Raw genomic sequence first — 24,042 nt, forward strand, 5'->3', positions numbered from 1 at the left:
TTAGACCTGAAACATTAGAGCTTGTGTTCCAGGGCTTTAAAGTCCCTGTGTTATGCTAGAGATCCACAGAGCATGGGAAAAGCAATGTGTAAGGCTTCTATGTCAAGCCTCTGTTCTGTGTCTAACTCCCTGGCCATCCATAAAAAGATCCAGGAGTCAGGAAATACTTACAAGGTCATAAGTACTGTACTTGAAGTACTGTCTGATATAACGCATGTGCTGTACTAATAAAGAAAAGCTTTTGAATTAAAGCGTTTGGAACCATGACATCTTTCTATGTTTACAAGTTGTAAGAGCTGAAATAAGTTATTTGCAATCATTGTAAATATAAAATTAAATGTGGGGGTTCTCATACATCAGAACTGATGTAATCGGTCCTTGTCTCCTTACCAAAGCTTCCTTACAGACATTTTATCTTTTTAAACACCCTGTATGTTGGTCCAGTACTGTCAAACTGTAAGTAGACATCAAGATTTGGTTTAAAAAACATTAAAAAACATGATTTGGCATTAACACCAACTGTTGTAATTTATGTTGGTAAAACATTACATTCCCACTACTAGACAGTCCAGTAGGCCATTTATGTGGTGTTTCCTGTGCAGTTGCTCCAGCTGTTCTTCCTAAACATAGTTAAGAGGTATGTGTGTGTGTGTGTGTGTGTGTGTGTGTGTGTGTGTGTGTGTGTGTGTGTGTATGTATGTGTGTGTGTGTGTGTGTGTGTGTGTGTGTATGTGTGTGTGTGTGTGTGTGTGTGTGTGTGTGCGTGTGTGTGTGTGTGCATGCCCACACGCGTGTGTTTGAGCCTGAGTGTGTGTGCATGTGCGTATGTGTATTTGAGCATGAGCATGTGTGTGTGTGTGTGTGTGTGTGTGTGTGTGTGTGTGTGTGTGTGTGTGTGTGTGTGTGTGTGTGTGTGGACAATCTCACACTACGGTAGTTTCAGTCTGCAGAAAGGACTGGGCTCTGGAGTTGCGATGGAAAGGTGCTGTGTGGTCCATGCCACTTCTGGACATGGACGAGCTGTGCAGCCGATAGTCTCGGCTAATGTAACGTTTCAGACACACGCTCAGCCACTTCCTCTTCAGTTCAGTCTGGACCTGAAACATGCACACCCACACATACATACAAAACACTCAGTGCCTGGGCTGTGATGCCACAAAGCATTACACAGGAAACACTTACATTACAAAAATGTAGTTGGATTAGATGCATTGATCTATAAAGTAGAAATTGCTGTTCAGAAGGCCTTTCTCACCTCACTATTCAGAAAGCAATATAAAATGGCAACAACCAGTCCCTGTGGAAAAAGCATGGAGATATATGGATTTTATGAATCACAAAATAAAATTTATGGACAGCATTCCTGAAATACACACATAAGATCAGTACCTGAAAAGAGCCAAAGCCAAGGTCAAAGAATATTTTGTATTTGGCTTCGAATGTATCATTTTCAGTCTCCTCTTTCATGTACACAAACACAACATAGTTAATCCCAAAAAGTGGGATTAACAACAGCGTTGATTTTGCCAGCCTCCTAAAAAAATAGAACAAACAAGCAGGAGATTCAATAGGAAGGAAAATATTGTGCAGACACTACAAAAAAAGCAGGATTCTACAGAATTTGTCATAATGTTTCACGGTAAATTGTTCAAAAGTGGGTGAAAAACTACAAAAAAATTAAATCCCAACTTGGAAAATGACATAAAGCATTTGTGAAGGTGCCAGGCAGTGCAACCCTTCCCTTTATACATTAGTAGTTCTCAGAGCCTGCATTGCAGAATGATGGCTCAGAGTGGTACAAAAACACACAAATAAATATTTCAGCAGTGAGACATTCAAACACATTCAGCAATCTACAACAACAAAAAAAAGTCAGAAACATCTACTGAAACAAGGCATGGCAATTTTCCATTCTTCGATTCACCAGTCAAAGCAGGACAGTGCAACTTTTGCCATGAATGCACAATAAGGAAAAATGTAAGGGGTTTATTTGTGTGTGTGTGTGTGTGTGTGTGTGTGTGTGTGTGTGTGTGTGTGTGAGAGAGAGAGAGAGAGAGAGAGAGAGAGAGAGAGAGAGAGAGAGAGAGAGAGTCAATATGTTAGTGAGTGAGTTAGAAAGAGTGAGAGAGAGACAGAGAGAATGAAACAGAGAGAGAGAGAGTACTGTAGGAAGAGGTCTTAAAGGCAAACATGTGTTTTCCCTGTAACACTAAGAGGGCAGCAAATAATGTTTTACCTGCACTGAGATTTTGATCAATGATACACTACCTGCAATGATATCTTGGCCTACAATATACTACCTGTACTGGGACTGGTCATTCCCTCCCACATCAGGACACCTCAGCTTCTGCACCAAGATCCGAATGATGCTGATGAACAGAATGAAGTTAATCTGAGCAAAGACAAAAAGAGAAAGGCTGGATCAATATTTTAAGGCTAGAGAAATGTTGTCCTTGTCAACATGTTACCATTTTAATATCAAAGAGTGAAACAGAGTTTTCACAATGTTGTCCACAGAGCATTTCATAATAATCAGACCCAAAAGCTGTCCCGTCCATTAGCAGAGCAGCACTCTCTCTCCCTCCCATGTGGATTCATGTAACATGAAAATGTCACACCAGAATCCAGGGTAACAGCGATTTCAATGCAACACACCCGGAAAGAAGGGGGCGGGGGATGGACGGTACTGCTCCTCCTTCTCCTCTCTCCCTGACGAGCACATGCTCCAAGCATCCCGCTGCTCAGCTGACAGGCATCACACTGGCCTAGATTACATATGATTCAGCTATTCTTGGCATTCATCATGAACGACTCAAGCTGAGGAGACCTGCAGAAAACGCTCCTATTCCTCTTGAGTGCACTCATACGAGCCTTATCACTTAGAACATGTGTGAAAAGGGTCACACTTACTATGACGGAGGCCATGATTGGCCAATTGATCACCCTACTGGGAATTGCAGCCTCATTTCTCTCCCAGCATCTGCTCAAAAAAGGGGAAGAAAATTCACCACTTATAATCATAATAGAAATACAGAGTCGACATGTATTTTCCATTTTCTGATCAAAGCAAGGGGCTTTGTTTCTCTGTTTTTGGCCCTAACGGCTTGATGTTCTATATTGAGTGTCCCATGTGAGTTATGCGTTAGAAAATTGGAGCAACTCCACTCACCCTATGTCCTCCAGATATATCCTGCAAATGATCCATGCTATCACACCGACTGTAGGGATTCCTAGCAGAGAGGGAGATCAATTATCAGCAGCTTTAGAGAAAGGGAAACATCATAACAGTTCCTTTTCTATAATGTATGTACATTTAGGAGCATAAATATAAGCAAGTTATTTTCTTAGTGATCAGACTCCATAAGACTCTGCATGTTTCATAAGGGATAAGTAAGGGTTTTGGTTTCACCAATGCAATAATTGCTCATCCTGAGGTTTATTATGATGTTGAGTTTAGAATGAAATTAAGGGAGTATATCACTGTCCAGATCTTGGCAGGGAAAGTGGCTTGATTTTCAGCAGAGCAACCTAGATTTGAAAAGGAGTTTGTACTGGTTGTGTTAGGGGAGAAAACCCTGGTAAACATAAAAAAAAAAGTGAGATTGTTTATTATCATTGTCAATGATGAAAGAGAATGTTAATGAGGTGTTAATGGGATGACTGCCATGAGCCAAAGTTCTGCCTCAGTCCTTAGGCACAAACAAGCTGACTGAATTGTAGTCACTCTCCCTTCATTTGTCGTCTTGACAGAGGCTCTGGCCCATTGAGACAGTCAACCACAAAGATATTTCAATGCACAATGCAGTAAAAGTGCAGTGAGAAAAGCCAGTGATGGGCTGTCCAGTTATGCACTGTCATATCCGGAGCTTCCTTTATAAGGGAAGGGCTTGGAATGGGCAAAAGCAAAGTGCAGCAGAAAAGGTTATACATGCTTGTTTAGGTTTGTACACGTGGACATGACTTGCCTTAGTTGCAGTTTGTTTCATTGTATCATGATGACTATTGAGAGGAAAGCTAACCAAATAATGCTGGCTTGTGAAAGCGCTTTCGTAAATTTTGCTAAAAGAGCACTTCCCACAAAAACTCAACATAATAATTAAAGACATCAATATCTGTTAGTGATAGCAAAAAATAGAATTCAGAATCAAGTCTTACAACATAACATGCCCCAACAGTTTTGTTTAGCTTTGTTCTAGGCAAATAGCCAAAAATCTTGAATGGTCCCATGCAATAGATAGCCATAAATTAAATCACATATGTTGTGATGAGGAAGAATGAGGACAATATGAGACAGCAGTTTCTCTGAACAAGGGAAGTGAGACAAACCCCATCCGATGAGGAGATAGACCACAAAGTGCCGGTTCTCGGAGAAGAACACCATCAGCAGGGTGTGCAGGTACAGGCCCTCCACCAGAAGCCAGAAGAAATTAGCCATAATGAAGTAGTTAAAAAATATCAGGCTGACCTTGCACCCTGTCTGGAGAACAGGGACAAAACACAGCCATCTTTTAAACAGATTTATTCCACATCTACTACACTCATTTATGGTCTGGTACTTTGTCTCAAAGGTAAAGCTAATGTATTAGCAATAGTAAAGGCACATTCCACTGACCATATAAGTAACTTAAAAATAGCCATTGCAAAGGGTTTAAACTTATGTTTTTGGAGGTTTTGGTGGGATGTTCCCTGGGCACCAACAGCTCACCAATGAGGGAAGTTTGTGACACTCCATATTCTCGTTGTGAGAAAACAAGATGGCATCCTTGACCAACACAGCGATGGCTCTCAGGATGAAGGAGAAGAACAGGTTTAGATGGATGTAGTTCCTGGTGCAGTGGAGCTTTCTGCAGAGATGGGGAACATGTTCAGCAAACCCATTTGTTCTTTAAACATGATAATTCCTTCACAAAGCCAAACCACTTAAATATTAGGCAATTCTCATTGTGTCCGCCTCCCAGCTTTTATGTGAATATTTCAGCCTCACAGTCATATAAACACTATCAAGACAAAACAGAACACCAAGCGTAATGTTTTTACTGTCCCAAACTCTGAATTATGGTCTTCCCAAAAATATAACCAAACTCAATTCTTTTAATGATTGCAGTTAATATCTGCCAAAGCTGTCCATTCACACGGAGCATTAAACATGGCAGTAAGGGTAAGGTCATGTTTGTGTGAGGGAGGGCTTATTTTGTACCTGAAGAGACACAGGATTGCACTTCCAGTAATAAGAGCAATGAGAGAGAGGCTGTGGCCCAGCGTGTACAGGGTTTTCACCACAGTGTAGAACATCAGCTGGTAAATCAGAAGAACACAGAGTTACCAACACAAGTCAGCTTTTGCTTTTGGTAGCTACGAATAAGGGATGTGCTTATTCATCGAAAGACAAAACCCATCTCTTCTCTCTGCTCTGTCCTGGCCAGGACCTTCACAGCTATAAATAAACTGTAAATAGACATTTATGGCAAGAAAAAAAAAGAAAAGAAAAACAGCCTGCATAAACATTGTGAGGGACCTCTTCACCCTTCACCCACACAAACAGACAGGGGACATGCATTCACTTCTCTGATGATGAAACACTGGACTGATAGCCACAGAAATTCTGAGCAGGGCAGACAGTGTGGTTGGACAGGGGTATGATGGAGCTCAGATATGAGCGTCCTCCATAAAAAGCATTCTTCTAGCCTTACACACAACCTGGCACATCCAGACACAGCTTAGCTTAACTAACATTTCTGATGTGGACATCAAGCTAACAACATTCCATGCATCGGCAATTAGCTTTTATAGAACAGCTTAGTTGCTGCATACCTTTCTTGTTTATAAGTACTTGTGTTATTTAAAGGACTAATGTTTTGGCTCTGTTTGCTTTCAAGCTTTAACAAGGCTAACAGTATATCTGTATAGTATTTTAAATGGACAGATAGATATAAAAACACAGACACACATATGATGATGCTTAACAATATTCACTGTCACCAAGGTGAACATACTGGTTCAAATTAGCTACCATTAGTAGTCAGGATCCAATAACCTTTTGATATAATGTCACATTAAAACTAAAATACCATGTTCAGTTAAACCAGTAATGGGCCACAATATTTCACAAAGAATTAAAATATTTGGACATTCTTCAGTGAGGTGACCTAAAGGTTAACTGGGTTACAGCAAAACAACGGTATTGAAGCAGGAACCACTTTACTCCAGTCAGGAAAGGTTCGGTGGGGAAGTGGGACCATTTCCTTTTTCAGACAGACACTTATGTTGGCAGAAGAATATCAAGGAGCCTCTTGGAATGTATTTTTGGGGATGCCCATGGAAAGTGTCTGGATAATCTCATAATAAGAGGACATTAAAACAAGAGTGTGTCCTGTGAAAGGTCAGCAGCAGTTTGACAGCTTCTTATGGCAAAATAGCATGAATCCCTGAAGTTTAAAAGGCATGCTTGTGTACCTGCCTGTTGAGCTGCTGGATAGCTAACTCAGGCCTTAGGATATACTGTCCCCTCTCAAGGCAATATGTGATATATAAATAGGGCTAATGAACATGCACATGCATCCAGCGATCTATATTTTCCATTAAAAATGAGTCTACATCGCCTTTACAAACAGGATCAATATGCCAAGGTTAAAGGATCAATGCATGGTTTAATTCATCGATAAGCTTATTGTCATTTCTCTAAAATGGGAGTGCACAGTGATACACAACTGCTTGGAATGATGGAGGTCAGCCTATACTCCCCCCGGCCCCCCAAAAAAACCAAAACCTTGGGGCAGCAAAACCCTGTGTCATCAATACTAATTTCAAAGAGAGGATTCCTGAAAAGAACAGAATCTGCCTTCACTGCCCATGACACACTTCATCAAGAAATTGTTCTGATGTTAAATTTGCCCCCCATCACATGTACAGAATGAAAAGCAACTTACTGCTCCATATCACAAATAATAACGTCAGGGAAGCATCTGGCTACTATCCCAAAACTCAAGATTGGCAACAGTCCTGCAGTGTTTTTAGGGAGGTCAAAAGTGCATTTCCTTATTAACGCGGTCCTAACACAAAACGCTCACATGGAACGGTTTATTCCACAGGATGTATTTCATGGCACTAGCAGTGATTATGAGCTTTCCAAAAAAAAAAAACATGAAACAAAATAACTTCTGCAGTGACTTCAGTCAAGGACCAAGTCAGACTTTTTTTTTTTTTCATTTTCTTCCAATATAGGCGTTGCGTTATTCATATCTGAGGTCACTGCCGGGTCATACCACTACTCTGAAATGGTGGCAATGGCAAATGTTTCCTACAATGCTTATAAAGGCTGTCACTTTCTACAGTGCTTATAAACCTGTCACTTGCTTTTTTCCAGTCACAAATCTAGTGGCATAGAACGCATTTGCAGGACTCAGACTTGAACTTAGTTGAACAACTAAGTTGAACTTGAGTCCTGATCTTTTTGGCTCAACTCAGACTTCATATGGAATCAGACTAGACCAAAACGAGTCAGAGCACTCAGATTCATTTTCTGATCAAACATTTATTTATTTACTTTGTTCATTCAGAATTTGTCTTTATAATGTGGATATTTATCATATTCATAATTTGTATTAATACTTTACCTTAATTCAGTTGTTTTACAGTAGGCCTATTGTATCATTTAATATCATTTAGCACCATCTGGTGCCTATTATTGGATAAAAGTTAATAACTGCTAGTGTTGCCTTATGTTCATTAAACTAAAGATTTGGGACACCCAAAATCATGCAGATCACTGGGACACTTGTAGGACTAGGTTTCAGTGAGAGGTAATGAGGAATCAAGTCAGTGATGGTGCTTTGATTTTCTCTCTGACTTGAACAGTAGGAATTAGACTGACCTACTATGCTGTACCAATCACACCCTATCTAGAGCCTTAAAGGACTGACATAAAGCTTCCACTGATCAATCACAATAAAACAGCAAAAAAAAACAAAAACAACTCACTACTATGTTTATCAGCACGGGAGATGACATAATAGTACATAATGCATAGGATCCAGAGGGAATTCTGAAAGCAGGGTTCATCGCTGTACTGCCAAAAAAAGTTTACTTTAAGCAAGTTGTTGTTATTGTTTGTTGTTCATTAAATCTATTTTAAAACAAATTCAATTCCCAAGATGACTCAAGCATAAACCATGGGCTCTTCTTGCATCTACAGCAGGCCCACCAGGTTTTCACCCTCTCCCACCTGCATGAGAGACATTGCACGTTTCCCACCACCGACTGGAAGACACAAGGTGTGTAATCTGATCCTCAGCATCATCTTGAGAAAACTTCCCTGCCCAACACACAGCATATCCCCTGAAGCAGTCAAAGCAAACTCTGAGCTGCTATAAAGAATACCCACACAAAGCTGCCCGTTAAGCAGGAATATCTTCATGTTAGAAATGAATTATCACATGAATTGAGAATTACTGTTTTTTGATAGCCACCTTGCACTAAATTTGTATGAAAACTTTCAGTGCAAGAAAAAGTGTGTGGTTCTTCTCCCATAAAAACACAGTCTCAGCCTGATCATAATGTTCCTTGATACTGCTCTCCACACACATCTAGGAAAACAGAACATTTTCAATCAGTAATCATTGGGTTCTTGCAAAATTTTGATAATTCTTTATTTGTCCACTGAAAATGTACTAATAATTACAACACATAAAACCCACAAGAATATTTTCTCTCCTCTGTAACTTCAGCCCAGATTAAAGCACTATTCATTTAAATGAATTAATAATGAAAATATAAGCAGTTTTTTTTTTCCAACTAGGTCTTGAAAATAATATAGTACCAGTAACAAGAAGGGTTCCCAATTTGAAGTCTTATGTGAGTATGGTTTGTGCTAGAGCATTTTTCAGAATTTCATCAAGTGGTTGATGCCAGCCCTTTACTATTCATAATAATTGTATTTTTGCCTGTGTATCTGTGCCCACAAAGTAGGAGTATGTGAACCACTACCTTAACAGGTTAACAGTCAGTCCAGCTGCTCGGGCCTTCACTCTGGAGGGCATGCCTGACATTGCCGCTTCCTTGCAGTTCACTTCCTGAAAAGTGTCTTTCCTTTCCAGTTCAGTGGCTTGTCTCTGCCTTTACGATTTACCCGCTGCTCATCAGCTGCACTACCGGAAAGCAGTAACATGGAACGGGCAATTCTTATGAGGTCTAAATAGCTGCAAAATATGTAAACCAAACACTTAGCGCTCTTTTAGCTTCTGCTCTTAAAGATGAGAATAAGCTACTTTTGCTCTTTGAGTCTGTTATTGTTAAGTCTTGTTTTGCTTATATAATGTATACTCACTCACTTTTGCTTCCATATTGCAGGTATTTTTGGAAGAAACATAACACTGCAATTGGTGGGCAGACCATAAAAATAGTTAAAATCTATAATTAAAATCTCTTTCTCTCACTTTATCACTGGTACACAAACACACACACACACAAAAGCAGCCTGAGTGGTTCGGACAGAGATGTGTGAGAGCCCTGAGGCTCCAGACAGCAAGGCACTCACTCTGTGGAGCACAGAGACCACCCATCAAACAGAAGGGATTCTTATTTTCTAAGGTATCTTGCTGAGTTAACCAATCTCACAACCATCATGCCAGACACAAAGTCCAGGTGATACATATTTATCCCAAGGATGAATGCCTGTCACCAGCCAAAATAATGATCCTAAGAGTTTCTGCTCTGGTCCCACTCACCTTGCTGGGCTTGTAGTCAGAATAGCAGACACTGCGGATGCTGGGATACACTTCCGACCAGCCGCTGGCCGTACAGTTCCTGCTAATGTTTCCTAAAATACAAGAACTGCATGAGATGACTTTGATTTACTCAGAAGGGCAACTGCAACAGAAACACTGAAAAAAAGAAAATGTCATTGTTTAAAAAAATGTGACTAACACAGCAGTCCATCAGTTACTAAAACATCAAATAGTGTAGCATGTGCTTATTAGCAGCTTGTTTAGAAACAACTAAGTTGGATCAACTCTCTGTGGCCACTTAATTTGGCACCTGTGCCTTATTGTTACATTTTATAAGTGTACAATTACAGGCTGTACCCCACCCAGTTGGCATGCAGGACTCGTCAACCTAGTCTGTTCATCGCATATGACTACAGCTCACTGGATATTATTTGGGTGGTGGACAATTTTCAACACAGCATTAATCCTGACGTGGTTGTATATGGTTAAGGGTGCTACATGTTGATCAGGCACAGCGGAGGTTTTACACTTGGTGGTGTCACTGCTGTCCTGGGAGTGGTTAAAACGTCCAAGCAGCAGTGGTCCTGCAGTCAGAAACCATCGATTAAGAGCTAATGGATGACTATCATGAAGTGTGTATTGCAACAGATGGACTAAAAGCTCTAATTGGACGCCTACTGGGTGTACGTGCAAGTTAGGGTTTCTATTAGCATGTATGTAAAGTATATCATTCATACAGATGATGATGTGGTCCCAAGTGTGAGCACTCTCCGGTCTATTTATTCTGGGGGGTGCATGCTTTCAGCTAAGTGCCATTCATATATTGTCCTCTCACTTTTGGTAGCCTCAGTCTTAGCATATCAAAAATTGTATTTTTCATCATCACCATCAATAGGATTATTGAGATCTCACTCATACATGTCCACACGCCACTGCACAGGGACAGAGAGTCAAGGGAGAGATACAAAATACTAAGGAGCCTTCTTCAAAGAGTTTGTGAAGCCTTCTATGATTGTGCACCCTGCATCATGTAGGCTTGCTAACAGCATCAGTAACAAAACATTTGCCTCCTACACAGGATGTTCCATAAATAGCTGCCTTCATACCTACATTGGCAGAGCTGGCAGACAAATTATACATTATACAAACTTCAGCGATGACAATGGTGTCTGCCAGAAACAATAAAAGTATACTGAGCATTTTTCTATGTAGCCAACTCATAATAAAATATTGTAATACCCTATGACAAACTCACAATAAAAATTACTTAGCTAGAGTGAAGTACATTTCTTGAGGGGTGAGGAGCTATCTCAGACTTCTAAATAAGTGATGTGACAAACCTAATAACTATGCAATGGTCTTTTAACCAATTCACTACTGTATAATAAAACAGTCCATTCTCCAAGAGAATATAAATCTGATGAAGTCACCAGAGACTCCCTACTCCCTACTAGACAGGTAAACACTATATATCTAGAGCTCCAGGCTGAGAGGCTGAGAGGGCTAAATGTTTCATGGCATGTCAGGGGAGGTGGACATAAAGGGAGTGCAGTAACATCTGGCTGTAAAGCACACATAGAAAGTGAAGAATGTAAACTCCCTACGAATGCATGGCTGTTTATTTTAGTATCAGACCACCATAAAACATTAATCATGAATAATCACACATGCATGCACACACACACACACACACACACACACACACTCCATGCTCATGCAAACAAATGGAAGTGAATATACACATCTCACACACTCACAAACACACACAGGCACACACACACACACAAACACACACACACACACACACACACACACACACACACACACACACACACACACACACACACACACACCTGCTCAATCATAAATACAGATTCATAAATACAAAGAGAAAAGCCAAACAGGCAAAAGCCCCCACCCACATCCACAGATACAAAGAGGCACTCAGCAGAGCATTCCAGGGAGTCTTGCCTCCTTCACGGGAACTCTTTGGTACTACACTGAAGTACATGTGAGGTCAGCCTGGAGAGGAGAGGAGAGCTCTTCTAGCCCACACAGGCCTAAGTCCCTTGCACATGGAGTCTAGCTTCTGGAAGTGGAGCAGCCAACACAGGCATAGCTGGCCTTGGAGACACAGCACATCACTACTCTCTTAAAGTAGGGCCCAACAGTCCCAGGCACACAGTGGAGCACTAATGCCAATGATGGACTTCCTCTGCTCTGTCTGCAAGGTTCTGAGAGCCGCTAAAACACTTCCCTTAATATAGGAGACTGAAATCATCCAGATAACATCAAAACTTCACTCCACTTCATCCTATAACTATGTCCAATTATAATATAAATCTAAAATGTCAACCGATTTTTGTTTTGTTTTTGGTTTCTTGCCAGGTCTCCCACAGAAGTGGGAGATTCAAACTCAAATGACGGTAGTGTGTTCCAATAATACAGGCTACATTCCCAGAGCATGCTCCTCACCAGGCTTGGATGACCCTATTTCCCCATTTACACGCTTCATCTCTCACTTTCATTCTCACACACAAACACATACTCACACATAAAAAAAGCACAAGTTGTCCCGAATATAGTTTAGTTATGTACCTGTGTGTGTGTGTGTAAAAAACTTCAGCCACTAGTGAAGAATTGGGTGATATGTTACATGAGGAGTTTGGATTGCTGCATGCAGTGCAATCTCCATGGATGCGCCCCTGCTGACGCTCTCGTCATGGCGGTCCTGCAGTATTACCGTCTCTGCCGAAGAGGTTTTTCAGTGCTCCCGGGCAGGCATTGACAACCACATCCCCGACCTCTGCATGGTGCCAGCAAGAAATGTTGTCCCATGTGCCTTGACAGCCTGTGGAGAAAAAAAAACATGATCCAGTCAGCAAAGGGCACTGATTTCTGAATCCAGCTATGAACCAACAACCCAGAGAATGACAGCATCTGGGCCGTGAGAAATTCACCATGCAGCCTGCGGAATGACCCTGGGGGAGCAGCAGTTGAAGATAAGACCTTCACTCATTCAACCGCCCTGTGAAAGAAGGGGTCAGCACGTTCCAAACATCAGCAAAATGTGTCTGGATGATTATGTAACAGGCAAGCAGTCTCTAGGATTCATAACAGATCATGTTTCATGTTTACTCAAATAACTGGTTCATTAAAAAAAAAAACACATTATTGCTCATATAACCTATTCAATAGTACCAACAGTACCAATAATATAAATGGTACAGAGAAGCACTCAGACCTTCTCTCAAACACCAAGAGCGGAGCATGCTGTCACCCTTCCCTTGGTGCAGGTTAACCTAGGGTGCATGAGCTAGATACAGCTCTTCTCTTACTGATCGCCTCTGAGTGCAACGCCAGGGTCTGAACATAAACAGCATGCGGTGGACCCAGAAACTGAGAGCACCATAACACAGCCATCCATCACATAGAACAAGTAAAGCCCTGCATGGCATTCAAGAGCTGATGACCTTTTACAAGGAGCAAAAAGCCAAGGATTACAGTGCCATTTATTCCCTGCTGTTTAATAGTGGAACTTTTATTGGAGGCAATCCACTAGGTAGACATAAACGAGGGATGCAAGTGGTTAAGCTCGCATCGCTGCATAAGGGCATTTATAGTGAGTAAGGGATAGACGCTTTGATTTATTAAGATCCTAAATAAAGAGTACTGATTTGCATGGGCAGTCCAATAAATTCTATGTCTAGTTAAAGGGAATTTTGCTAGAGAATTACAAGCAAAACTTGACTGAATGCCATTATGTCCAAAGACTATTTGAGAGTTTTGTGTGAGCTAAATGGTCTTGATGGCCATGGTGAGTTCACATTTCAAAGAGATCTCTTGGAAACAAACTGAAATAGAAATAAAATTTGAGATACTGATAAGGTTAGGGTTAGAGTTCTTAGATGAACAGACAAAAAGCAAAAATGTTTCAGGGTGAAAACATTAAATAAACTTTAGACAAAACAGAAGAACAACTGAGGAAGTTGGCATAGTCTAGGAGAAGACAGTAGAAGTACAAAAGCAAATTTAACATGAAATAAAACCAAAATGGCATATCCAAAAAAAAATGTAATTCATGGTATAATGAAGTATTTTCATTATTTTGGCCTCTTGACACAGTTTTGAATAACCTGCTCTCGACATCTACCTATTGTCTTTTCCCAAAGTTTCTCCATCACGATGACAACAGCTGCAAAAAGATTGGTACCTGCCATGCAGTCGTATTAATGTACACTTGGTATCCACATTGCAAGCTTGGTAAAATGCCTTGCAGGTGTTAAATGATCCTTTTTGCATTGAGACCTCCCTATATTTTGTACCCTTAAGTAGAAATGCATATTCATCAAGGCAAACCCACAAAATATTAAAAACGTGCTGTTTTAGTAAAAAAAAAAAAAAAAAGTAAGGAAAAATGTAAGAAATTCCAGTGAGAAATCCTGTGAGTAGATAAGTCTGGGCATTTGTTACAGGGCTTGAGAAGTTTGCACATGTTTTTAAACATGCAGACCTTTAAGATACAGAAAACAGAGTAAATATAACAGTAAGTTATACTTTCCTGAGTAGCATAAATTTAATGCAGCCAGTTGTACTTTCCTAAGTAGCATAAAATACTGTTAGTTGTACTTTCCTAAGTAGCATAAAATATTTCTTCTCTTACTCAGTTTATTTGTACTGAAAATGAAGTGGCTTTAGGAGCCTGAAGCCAGTGAAAACACTTCGCTATGGGACACTTTACTGATGGGGACTGGAATCTCAGACAGATCAGGTGGAATCTTAGAAAGATCAGATGGTGACCGCATCCTCGACAGCCTCGTTTTGGAATGCCACAGCATGTACATGTTACACAATAAGTAGCCCAAATATTTCGAGCAAAGTTCCATTTCTTGCATCCTCTTCTGTACTCCAGAGCTGTTTACAGAACTGCAAACATACCAGACAAGTGTTAGTGTTCTCTGGGCCAACTGACAATGAAATAATCCACACAAGTAAATAAAGTCTCACCAAAACATGAGGTTCATAAAAACATTTTTTTAATAATATTTTTCCCCTAACAAATAACTTTTAGACAGCGAAGTGCTGACAAGACTGTAGCATGAATTAAAACTACCTCCTTCTTCTTAACAAAAGAACAGATAACAGTAATTGCAGACTGCATTGGTGCTCACTGTATTATGTTCTAGCATATCAAACAAGGGTTTAATCATTAATATATCCATACAGACAACAACAATGAATTGAGAAGGTAGTGGCTCAGATGTTCTCTACAGAGGAGGAAGAAGGTCCACAATGGATTTCATTCTGCCTTTCGAAACCTTACTTTTATCTTAACTGATTGTAAAAATAACTTATACAATAATCTTTAGTATTCCACTCAAATATATTTGGTCTTTTTACTCTTCTTTTAACTGTGTTTTACAGATGCAATTACAGGGTGATGCTCATAATCAGACATTAGGAAGCACTACTCCAGGCCTTGTGTGTGACACTTCAACCCTGTGGAAATATAGAAGTGCCCTCGCTTTAAAAGTCAAGCCAGCATGAGTGTGTATAGTGGCCGGCACCTGTAGAGCAAGATAAAATCCCTTGTTCCAGCAGTCTCTTGTACATGTTGGCCTGTTTGAAGATCAAACATGATCCCACAAAGCCTGACAGGTAAGGAACATAAGATCCCAAGGGGTGAGAGGGAGTTAAAACTAATTTAGCTTCTCTGGCTACAGTCCACACAGGAACAATGGCCTTATATGCAAAGAATCTATGAGCCCCCACATCAGATCCATGGCTCTGATTTACTGTGCTACTAATCATTTGTGTGGAATTAGAAAAATTCACAAAACACTTCTGTATGAGTGTGGTCTTGAGAGTATTGAGGACACAATATTTATAATATTATTAAACAATATTAGTTTTGTGCACACTGTTATAGTGTAACACATATAGGCATGGTTCACAGATGTTATTTTGTGACCCAACAATTCACGGGAACACAACATATTTCAACATCAGTTTTTCACTTTATTCAGCTGTCTGCCTTCTTCATTTTCTGCTCTATGTGACAAAGGTGCACTTATCCAACACCCTCCTTGAAGAAACTGGTAAAGACAATTTAACCTCAGTACACCAATTATAAAAGCAGGTCAATAGCTGCCCACTATTGGACTGAGATTGACATTGTTACTCTTCCAGCACCAAGTGCGTCTGTCACCACTGGGACAACCTTGGTGTCAAGCTTTCACTCTCAATTTATTCTTTCAGTCTCTGGTGTTCTTCTAACTTCTCTTACTCCTTCCTTTGGATGATTCCATCACTTGGCACTGCCACACCTATTAGCAGGGCTGTTTTCTGCATCTTGTCCACTAACACAGTGTCTGGTTGGTTCACCACTAGCTGCTTATCTGTCTGGGTCTGGAGGTCCCACAGGATTCTAACTTTGTCATTCTCCACTCCACTCTCTGCAGTTCTTCTCATTTCTACTTGAGCATGTCTAGCTCATGTGCCTTGCATATTTTTCTGTATATGATCCCTGCCACTTGGTCGTCTCTTGGTGTAGGCTTCCCTTAAGCCACCACTGCTACCTGTCATTTGAAAATAGATTTTGAAGTTAACAATGAGTGTGCTTCAGTTAAACTCAATCTACTTAGAGTTGACTCAGTTCATGCAGTGAAATGCTAAATGGCTGTTCTGGAGCTGATAACTCTCAGTATGCTGGGTCAACTCAGAGTTCAAGGTTAAGTTTAAAGTTTATTAAACCATTTTCTGGAATTACTCCCTGGCATGTGGTCCATAAAAGACAAATAATAAAACCTAAGCAAGCAAGGTGGCAGGAGATACTGTGATGCTGCTTTGGTTTGGGTTTTAGTGGTGTGTCATCTTAAATGAGTCGGTTGTTTGAGCCAGTCCTCTGTTGATTTATGATAACTAATGTTTAGAATTACCAAGGGGTACCATGAGTTTTTTTCTAGATAAATCATAATTACTCTACACATTTGTGAACCTTTATTGTATTCATAATATTAATTCAACTTTCTTTAACTCTGCAAGTTATATGCCTACAAGCCACTCTTGTTTGCTTTTTGATGTTCATTTTATATTTATGGAAACATTAAAAATCATAAAACTACTTTATTTGGTGTACATTCCATATCGCTCTGTATGCCTCCTTCATACTACATATGCTCTGTATGTTACGGTAGAATATTTCAACAAGGTAGGACAAATTCAGATTACCAGCTCGTTTACATGAACGATGGAAACCAACTCAGACTGAAGGACACATGTTGTACTTAACCTTTTCACATAAATATATTTTAAGTGTAATAGTTAGATCCTGTAACATTCTCATTAGTAGTGCATCTAGTGCATTAAGTGAAACTTGACATCAATATATTAGGTTTAGATTCAAATCTTAAAAAAAATTATGAAACATATGTTTAACTCAAATTTGTTTTAGCTGTACTGTAATGGGTCTTGAGTTCAACTGAGAAATAATAGATATCTGAAAAGAACAAACTATATTGAATATGTTTAACTCACATACTTGATAATCTAATTTTACAGAGATCTCAGTTATGAAGGCATTTGTAATGAAAGACAGTGAGATTTTCCTAGAATCTCAGAGGACAGTGGTAACAGCAAATCTTATCCCTTGCCAAATAAGGACAACCAACCCAAGATGTGTTGCATCTAGAATGGAATACAGACTAACTGCACTGAAGTTTTTACATTTTCATTCATATGACTCAGTGATTTAGCCTAATAAATTAGTAACTCAGTCACATTTAAATCCTTAACAAAGGACCCATGACATGATAAATAAAAAACATTTGAGCAGAGCAGCAACAACAATTGTGCATACCAACAAAAACAATGCAATATAATGATATGAATTGTTTCATAAATAACTTATAAGTTATGGTGAAAAAACAATCATAGGTTATAATATGACTATAACATGATGTTGTTTCAAACTTTATGTTTTGAGAGCGGAGAAAGCTGCTGATCTGAGCTGATTGACATGACTGGCTAAAGAAATGCCCAGCACTCTAGCCTGGAGCACCCATGCTATGACAGTGGGGCTTGGATTTGCTGTGCAACTATTTAGAAGTGGTCTCAAAATGTTGATCAACAATATGACATAAAATTCATGTGTCAGCTCATTGACACCTGCAGTACCTCTGGAGTCCAGCACCAACTCCTCCTCCAGCTTGGCTTGGCATTCCTTCTCCGCCAGCTGCACCTCAAACAGGAAGTGACACGTCGGGTGTCTCCCGCTGACCTGCGGAGAGGAAACGCCGTTACATATCTCTCGCGACTCCATCCTTCACATTAAGCTTAGATAAGAGAGATGGCAGGTGTGGCATATTTTGAAATACACTGTCAACTTTTCAACCTAAATCTGGGTTCTGCGAAGCTGTTCGGCGAAGACAAGGCAGGCGTGTTTTTTTTTTTTTCCATTAAAAGCTCTTACTGCTTAGAGTACTTCCTGTGCAGTTAAACATCCTTTGCTGTTGACAGCATTCAAAGCTGGGGATCAGCAGGCAGGTGATGACATGGTGAAATGGTTCACTACAGTGCTGAGCTGATCAAAGAGCAATCATAAAGAGCACACAACCCCCAATTTCCTCTGAGAAATGAATGTGACTAGTATCAGGGGTATTTCGAGAAGTCCTGCAAAATCTTGACAGCATAAATGTGAAAAATTAACACCATAAAGTATTTGGTTTATGGAGTAGTTTGGATCCAGAAATACACAAGTTTCAAACACCTTGAATCTGGGCCAGACACATGCAGTCTTCTTTAAAGAGTACAGCTCTCAGCATTAAGATACTCCAGCTGTATCTGACCTAAAGGTCCCTGTTGTGAACTCATTAACAGACATGTGTGTGTGAGAGAGAGAAAGACAGAATGTCATTAGCATCAGGTTTTTCCCAGACAATATACATATGGACATTTCTCTGAAACAGACTGAATTAGATACCACCCCACCCCACCCCCAATCTGTCAATGTTCATCTTGTGTGTTTATCTCATCTCTTCCAAAACAAACTCATTTTACATTGAGAAGCACAATCCATGCATTAGAGTGTTTATTCAGCATGTAGATAAGAAGGTATTGAGGGTGAAGATATAATGCAAACCTTATTAGTAATTCTGTTATGCATTACTCCAGAAGAGAATGATTAATTAAATAGTGCATAAATGCATGTGAGTTATAATTAATTGAATTACCCACTAATTATTGTACTATTGTAAAAAAAATAATAAAAATACTGTTTTGTTTACCATCCTTGTAACCCATTTCAGAATGAAATTATAACAGTGACAGTGATAGTGTTAGTTAAAATGATTCTGACTTAATATTTCTGAAGAGGAAAAAAAAACTTTAAAAGCATTTATTGAAGTTCTATTGAAATTAAATAGAAACTGGGTCCTGAATGTCACAAATGTCAGTGCGTCATGAATGCAGTTTTGCATTTTATTTTGACTGTGTCCATTTTGTGTTTTATAAGATCATTTTGAAAAATGTCATAATCCCTGCCATCCTTATTTTTCCAGTAACACCACCATTAAAATGATTCATGCAAGCCCAAATACTGACTTATCATCAGGGAAACATGGGTTTAAATGGTTTGTTAGGAGAACTAAATTTTAGCAACTGCAGAAACATCATTAGAATGACAGGTCATGCATAACGGTGGTTACAATTTTAATATAAAAAACAGAAATACACACACAGATAGGTCTTTACACACATAACTGATGACTTTACCTACAAAATATCAAAGCATTGAGGGTTTTGGGGGAGGTACTCAATATGTCAATAAAGGTGTCCTCATAAATGCTGCCGGTTTGAAGGCATGACTCCAGACGTGAGCTACTGAAACACATGCTTGGCTGTGGGCCGGCGAGCAGCAGCCTTTAGAGGTGTGATCTTGTTTCCTTTCCAGTGTAGCAGTGTAGCAGCCCTCATCCTCCCTGCTCTTGCTCTGCCTATGTATCTCAATCTGTTTTCTGCAGACACTTCTACACACACACATATCCACTTCTACACACGTTTTTACACACACACACACACACATACTTCTAAATCCCCCACCAGCAACTGCCAAAATGCCACAGGGGGAAAAAAAACAAAAAAACAGTGGATCTCTGCTCACAGATGACCTTTAATAGACTGTTCATTCGCTCCTAAAATAATCATTAGTGTCTAATTTTTCAGCACTTTTAATTACTTTTGTGGCATATATAGGCACAGTGTGTTGCTGCTTAACATCTGCCAAAACAGCAACGATCCTCTCAGAGGCAATGGACGAAGCATTTAGATCCTTACCCATGTGCTATGATTTTAACTAGAAAAATAAACTTGTCATGGTGTTTATCAGAGAAAATTATCTTTTGTTGTTATATCTTATATTCTGCTGTGTATGAATTTGCTAGTTATCAATTATCAGATAAAACCCTTAGCAAAGACAAATTTACAGCTGGTTTTATTTTGCTGTGCAGTGTAACAAGGAATGTTTTCATATCGCCTTAATATTCTGTGTGCTATAAGGTGGATGCTGCTCAAATATTCTGCAATCATAAAAAAAGGTAGAACTTCTAAAATGGAACTTGTCAACTCACTTGGGAAATACTTCAATGTAAGATGAGGACTAGTATCATGGTAAAGGGAGTTGAAAAGGGAGGCTAATCCCTACCTACTGGTAATCGCATTATCCAAGAACTCATTGCATCACAGTTTGGGGTTCAGTCCTAGGCCACAAGGAGACCAGAAGGACTCAGTTTTAGAGATATCCAAATGTTTAATGCATAGTTTATACAGGATAATATTCTACCAAATTTAATAAAATCTGGACAACAAATTTCATATTCATTAGCAGTTAATTTTTTTAAACAAATATTATAAACACATTTTAAACATGAGCACAATAATTCTATTTCTAGGTTCTGCTATAAGTCACCCCTAGCACACACTGTTTTTAGAATAATAGAATAGCTATAGCTCGATGAAGAAAACTGACATATTAGTAACATACTATGGGTATCCATGCTATCACTCTAGGTGAGTATTCACTGCTTCTGCAACAGCTGTTAGCGAACTCAACATACTGTACAAATAACGTGCTAGTATCTCTTTTATGAACATTAGATAATTTGGATTTACAGCCCACTTTTATGTGGATTAACTCTCAGCCTTATAAAAAATAATGGAGAGGTGTTTAATGCAGTGGATAATCCTCCTGTAACAGTGAATAGCTGCAGGAATAAGAGAGGAGCCTGAATGGCTTGGTGGTCTGTGGAAACCTTCTGTCCCAGATGGACACTTGACCCCCTCATTTAGCACGCAGAGTCACCCTACCCGCACTTACTTATCACTACAAGGACAAACTAAAGCCACATTCACTCTCTTATAATGTCCTGAACTGAGACATAGATGAGACAAAAATGTTGGCAATTGCACTCACGACAGTTCGGACTTTCATTTAGGGATTTTAATCTTCTCTTACAGGGTTTATGTCCTACACGCTGATTGACAGGAGAGCTTGTGTCAAAACGCCTGAATCGTAATAACGATTAGTTTACAATTTATGAAAATGGACTTGCACTGAATTCTAATAGAGCCTGAAGTTATTCTATATAAAACAATTTATTCCTGTGTAAAAACCCTTGCTCATCTATTTTTTGTTAGACTCACTGGAGAATCAGTGAATTACATCTTCCATATGGGGAGATACCCTTTGAGCTATGGATCAAGATAAAATGTAAAGAAATCTAATTTCAGGGCCTAGTCCTTCAAATCTGTGGACAGCCATGCTATATGAAAGACATACAGCATATCCCCAGTACATGTGAACTCTAAAGTTGGGTTTAAACTTTCGACTTGTCAATGCCACATATGTAAAAAAGAAAAGGTAAGTCATATTTAAAGCTCAGTATCAGCACATTATCTTCAAAATGCAAACTAGTCAACTGATGATAAAAAGCGAGTGTGTGGTTATGCAAACAGGAGAGAGAGAGTAATGGATCACAGATATGTTCTGCAGTTTGGTGCACTTGTGCAGTTGTTCTAAGTCTTTCCCACTGGGACGTACTGTATGGCCATATAAGAAAGTGCTTTACTTCAGTTGGAGAAGGCCAGTAAGCTATTAGATAATGTAGCAGATAATGTATGTGCAACTGAAAGCACTTTGCATAAGTTAAATCAATATATTTGCATATCTACACCATGTGCAGAGTTCCTGTTTGGCTCATTTAAATATGGCCTTCACATGTATTCTACATTGTCTGCCACTTAGCTGGAACTGCAGCATTTTTGAATGTTAAATTTCCAAAATCACATTTGCTAATAGCTAATGGCTACTATAGCAGCATGTTCATAGCAAATTTGTATCAGCAGGTTTATTTGTTAGGTTGGTTGTCACCTGAGTCATTCATGAAACTTGATGAAATGATATGTGATGATGCTTAATTGGTTACCATATCAAAATCCTTACAGTATTTGCAACATTCCTAAGTAATTTGGAAAATTTGCCAAAATATGGTTGTAGCCACAACATAACATTGTTCGCATGCTTTGAAGAACTTCACGATGAAATTTTTGCTGGTAAAATAATTTAAAAGCTGGCATATTTTGTATACTGGTGCACTGTTTTCTGTATTTAAAGAAACATTTGAGAACATAATGAAATCGTCTTCTCACACAAACACAGAAAGAACATTAATACAGCGCAAAAAACCCCACCAAAATATTGATCCAAACCCAAACAAAACCAATAACATTCTGCAGTTTGCTCATGATCGACGGGACATCATTACCAAGAGAATGTCAAAAGCACAAAACTTTCAAAGAACATTTTGACAACATTAATAGGAAATGTTTCTTAGAACTTAGCAAAATATAAAACTACTGCAGGCTGTGTGAATATATTTAAAGCCGTGTAAGATATATGACTAATTTTATTCAGCAGCTATGGCATTATAAATCTTTTGATGTCATTAGAATACGTTTTGTCATGTTCAGAACAACAGCCCCGATTTATGTACACTGAACAGGTTCCGTGTTGTAGATCATTAAGAGTATTAACACTAAAAGAAAAGACGGGAGAAGCAGACTGCCTTTTACTTTACAATTGGAACCAAAACCTTGTGCTGAACCCCAGCCGCTTGGGCAAGGGAATGCTAATCTATGATATGGTCACTGAGAACTTTTCTGAAACACCTAAAAATCCGCGTTTCAAGTACAGTTCCCCTTACACACCACAACCATAACAGCCCTGTTAGCAGCAACTCAAGGGTCTTTGGTGAGTTCCTTTCGTCATATGAAATAAGTAATTTGGTTGTGTGTAAGCAGATGGGAACTAACTGAAAGTACGCACGACGTGGGCACAATAAAATGTGCGGAATACTCACGAAAATTCCCAGAACATTTGACAAACTATCTCAATTCAATCTAGAAATGAATTCACTTCATTCCATTGAAATTATGACTTGTCCTTGATTAAGTCTTGATTACAAACACGCTTCTTGCATTCCTGGTAAACTTCATGTCCTGTCACATACGTGAAATATTAATACAAGCTATATAAAGCTTAGAAATACCTTAAACCCACGGCCATTGAACACTGTACAATGAAAGGTAACTTACCAAACACGACAGCCAAACTATAAGAAGAAGATAGTGAATGCGATACATGTTTTACTGCCGCGGACTCTAAATGGCTTCTGTTCCCAGATGAATTCGTAAGATGTTTAAATGTTGTTCATTCCAATCCATAAATCAAGATCATTTTAAACAGACAGATCTAAAAAAAATAAAATAAAAAATAAAAAAAAGCAAGATCATTATCCGTGAGGAAAAGCGTGAGAGCGATACACGTCCTCCAGAGTGACCCCGCTGTTGACGAGTGCGGCTGTCAACTAAGAACAATTGATTCAGTGGCAACTGTTGTAGCTACTCCTCCTTTCGCTACTCAACGTCTAAAGCGCATACCTCTAGTCTCGCCTATAAACTAGCAAAATACAGTAACTATCTCCCAACCCAAGAATCAAATGGGTCTGGGGGAGACCCAAAGCATTTAACCATTCTGTAACACCAACTTTTCAGTTTAAAACCAACGCGCGTGCACATGTCAACACACACACACACACACACACACACACACACACACACACACACACACACACACACACACACACACACAGACAGACACCGTTTTGACAAGGTCTGTGATTCAAAGCATTTCCTAATACAAAACAGCAGGCTTGATATATTTCAGATCTCACTTTATGACATTTCACTACATTCCCGCCAAGACATT

The 24,042-nt window shown here is 39.3% G+C and overlaps 1 protein-coding gene across 1 annotated transcript; it reads right to left on the reverse strand.

Annotated features, from left to right (window-relative positions):
- Window positions 1-921: 921 nt before the first annotated feature.
- vipr2 (vasoactive intestinal peptide receptor 2) lies at window positions 922-23,598 on the reverse strand. The gene is made up of 13 exons (XM_027008092.2): window positions 23,370-23,598; window positions 17,898-18,000; window positions 12,466-12,573; window positions 9,708-9,814; window positions 5,198-5,295; window positions 4,706-4,844; window positions 4,327-4,477; window positions 3,170-3,230; window positions 2,911-2,980; window positions 2,301-2,392; window positions 1,390-1,534; window positions 1,256-1,297; window positions 922-1,097 (listed from the first exon to the last, which is right to left on the reverse strand). The coding sequence occupies exons 1-13, from the start codon at window positions 23,415-23,417 to the stop codon at window positions 924-926; spliced, it is 1,338 nt and encodes a 445-aa protein (XP_026863893.2). The 5' UTR covers window positions 23,418-23,598; the 3' UTR covers window positions 922-923.
- Window positions 23,599-24,042: the final 444 nt, after the last annotated feature.

This window comes from Electrophorus electricus, chromosome 5, assembly GCF_013358815.1.
Source record: "Electrophorus electricus isolate fEleEle1 chromosome 5, fEleEle1.pri, whole genome shotgun sequence".
In the NCBI taxonomy this organism is placed as follows: Eukaryota; Metazoa; Chordata; class Actinopteri; order Gymnotiformes; family Gymnotidae; genus Electrophorus; species Electrophorus electricus.

Excerpts from the sequence above, each read along its gene's own strand:
- vipr2 (XM_027008092.2), bottom strand. The coding sequence starts at position 23,417 with ATGTATCGCATTCACTATCTTCTTCTTATAGTTTGGCTGTCGTGTTTG. Across the intron at positions 5,296-9,707 it reads GCAAGGTGAGTGGGACCAGA|CTGATGTTCTACACTGTGGT; the intron begins GCAGAAACTCTT and ends CTGATTTACCAG. Across the intron at positions 1,098-1,255 it reads ATTGCTTTCTGAATAGTGAG|GTCCAGACTGAACTGAAGAG; the intron begins GTGAGAAAGGCC and ends TGCATGTTTCAG.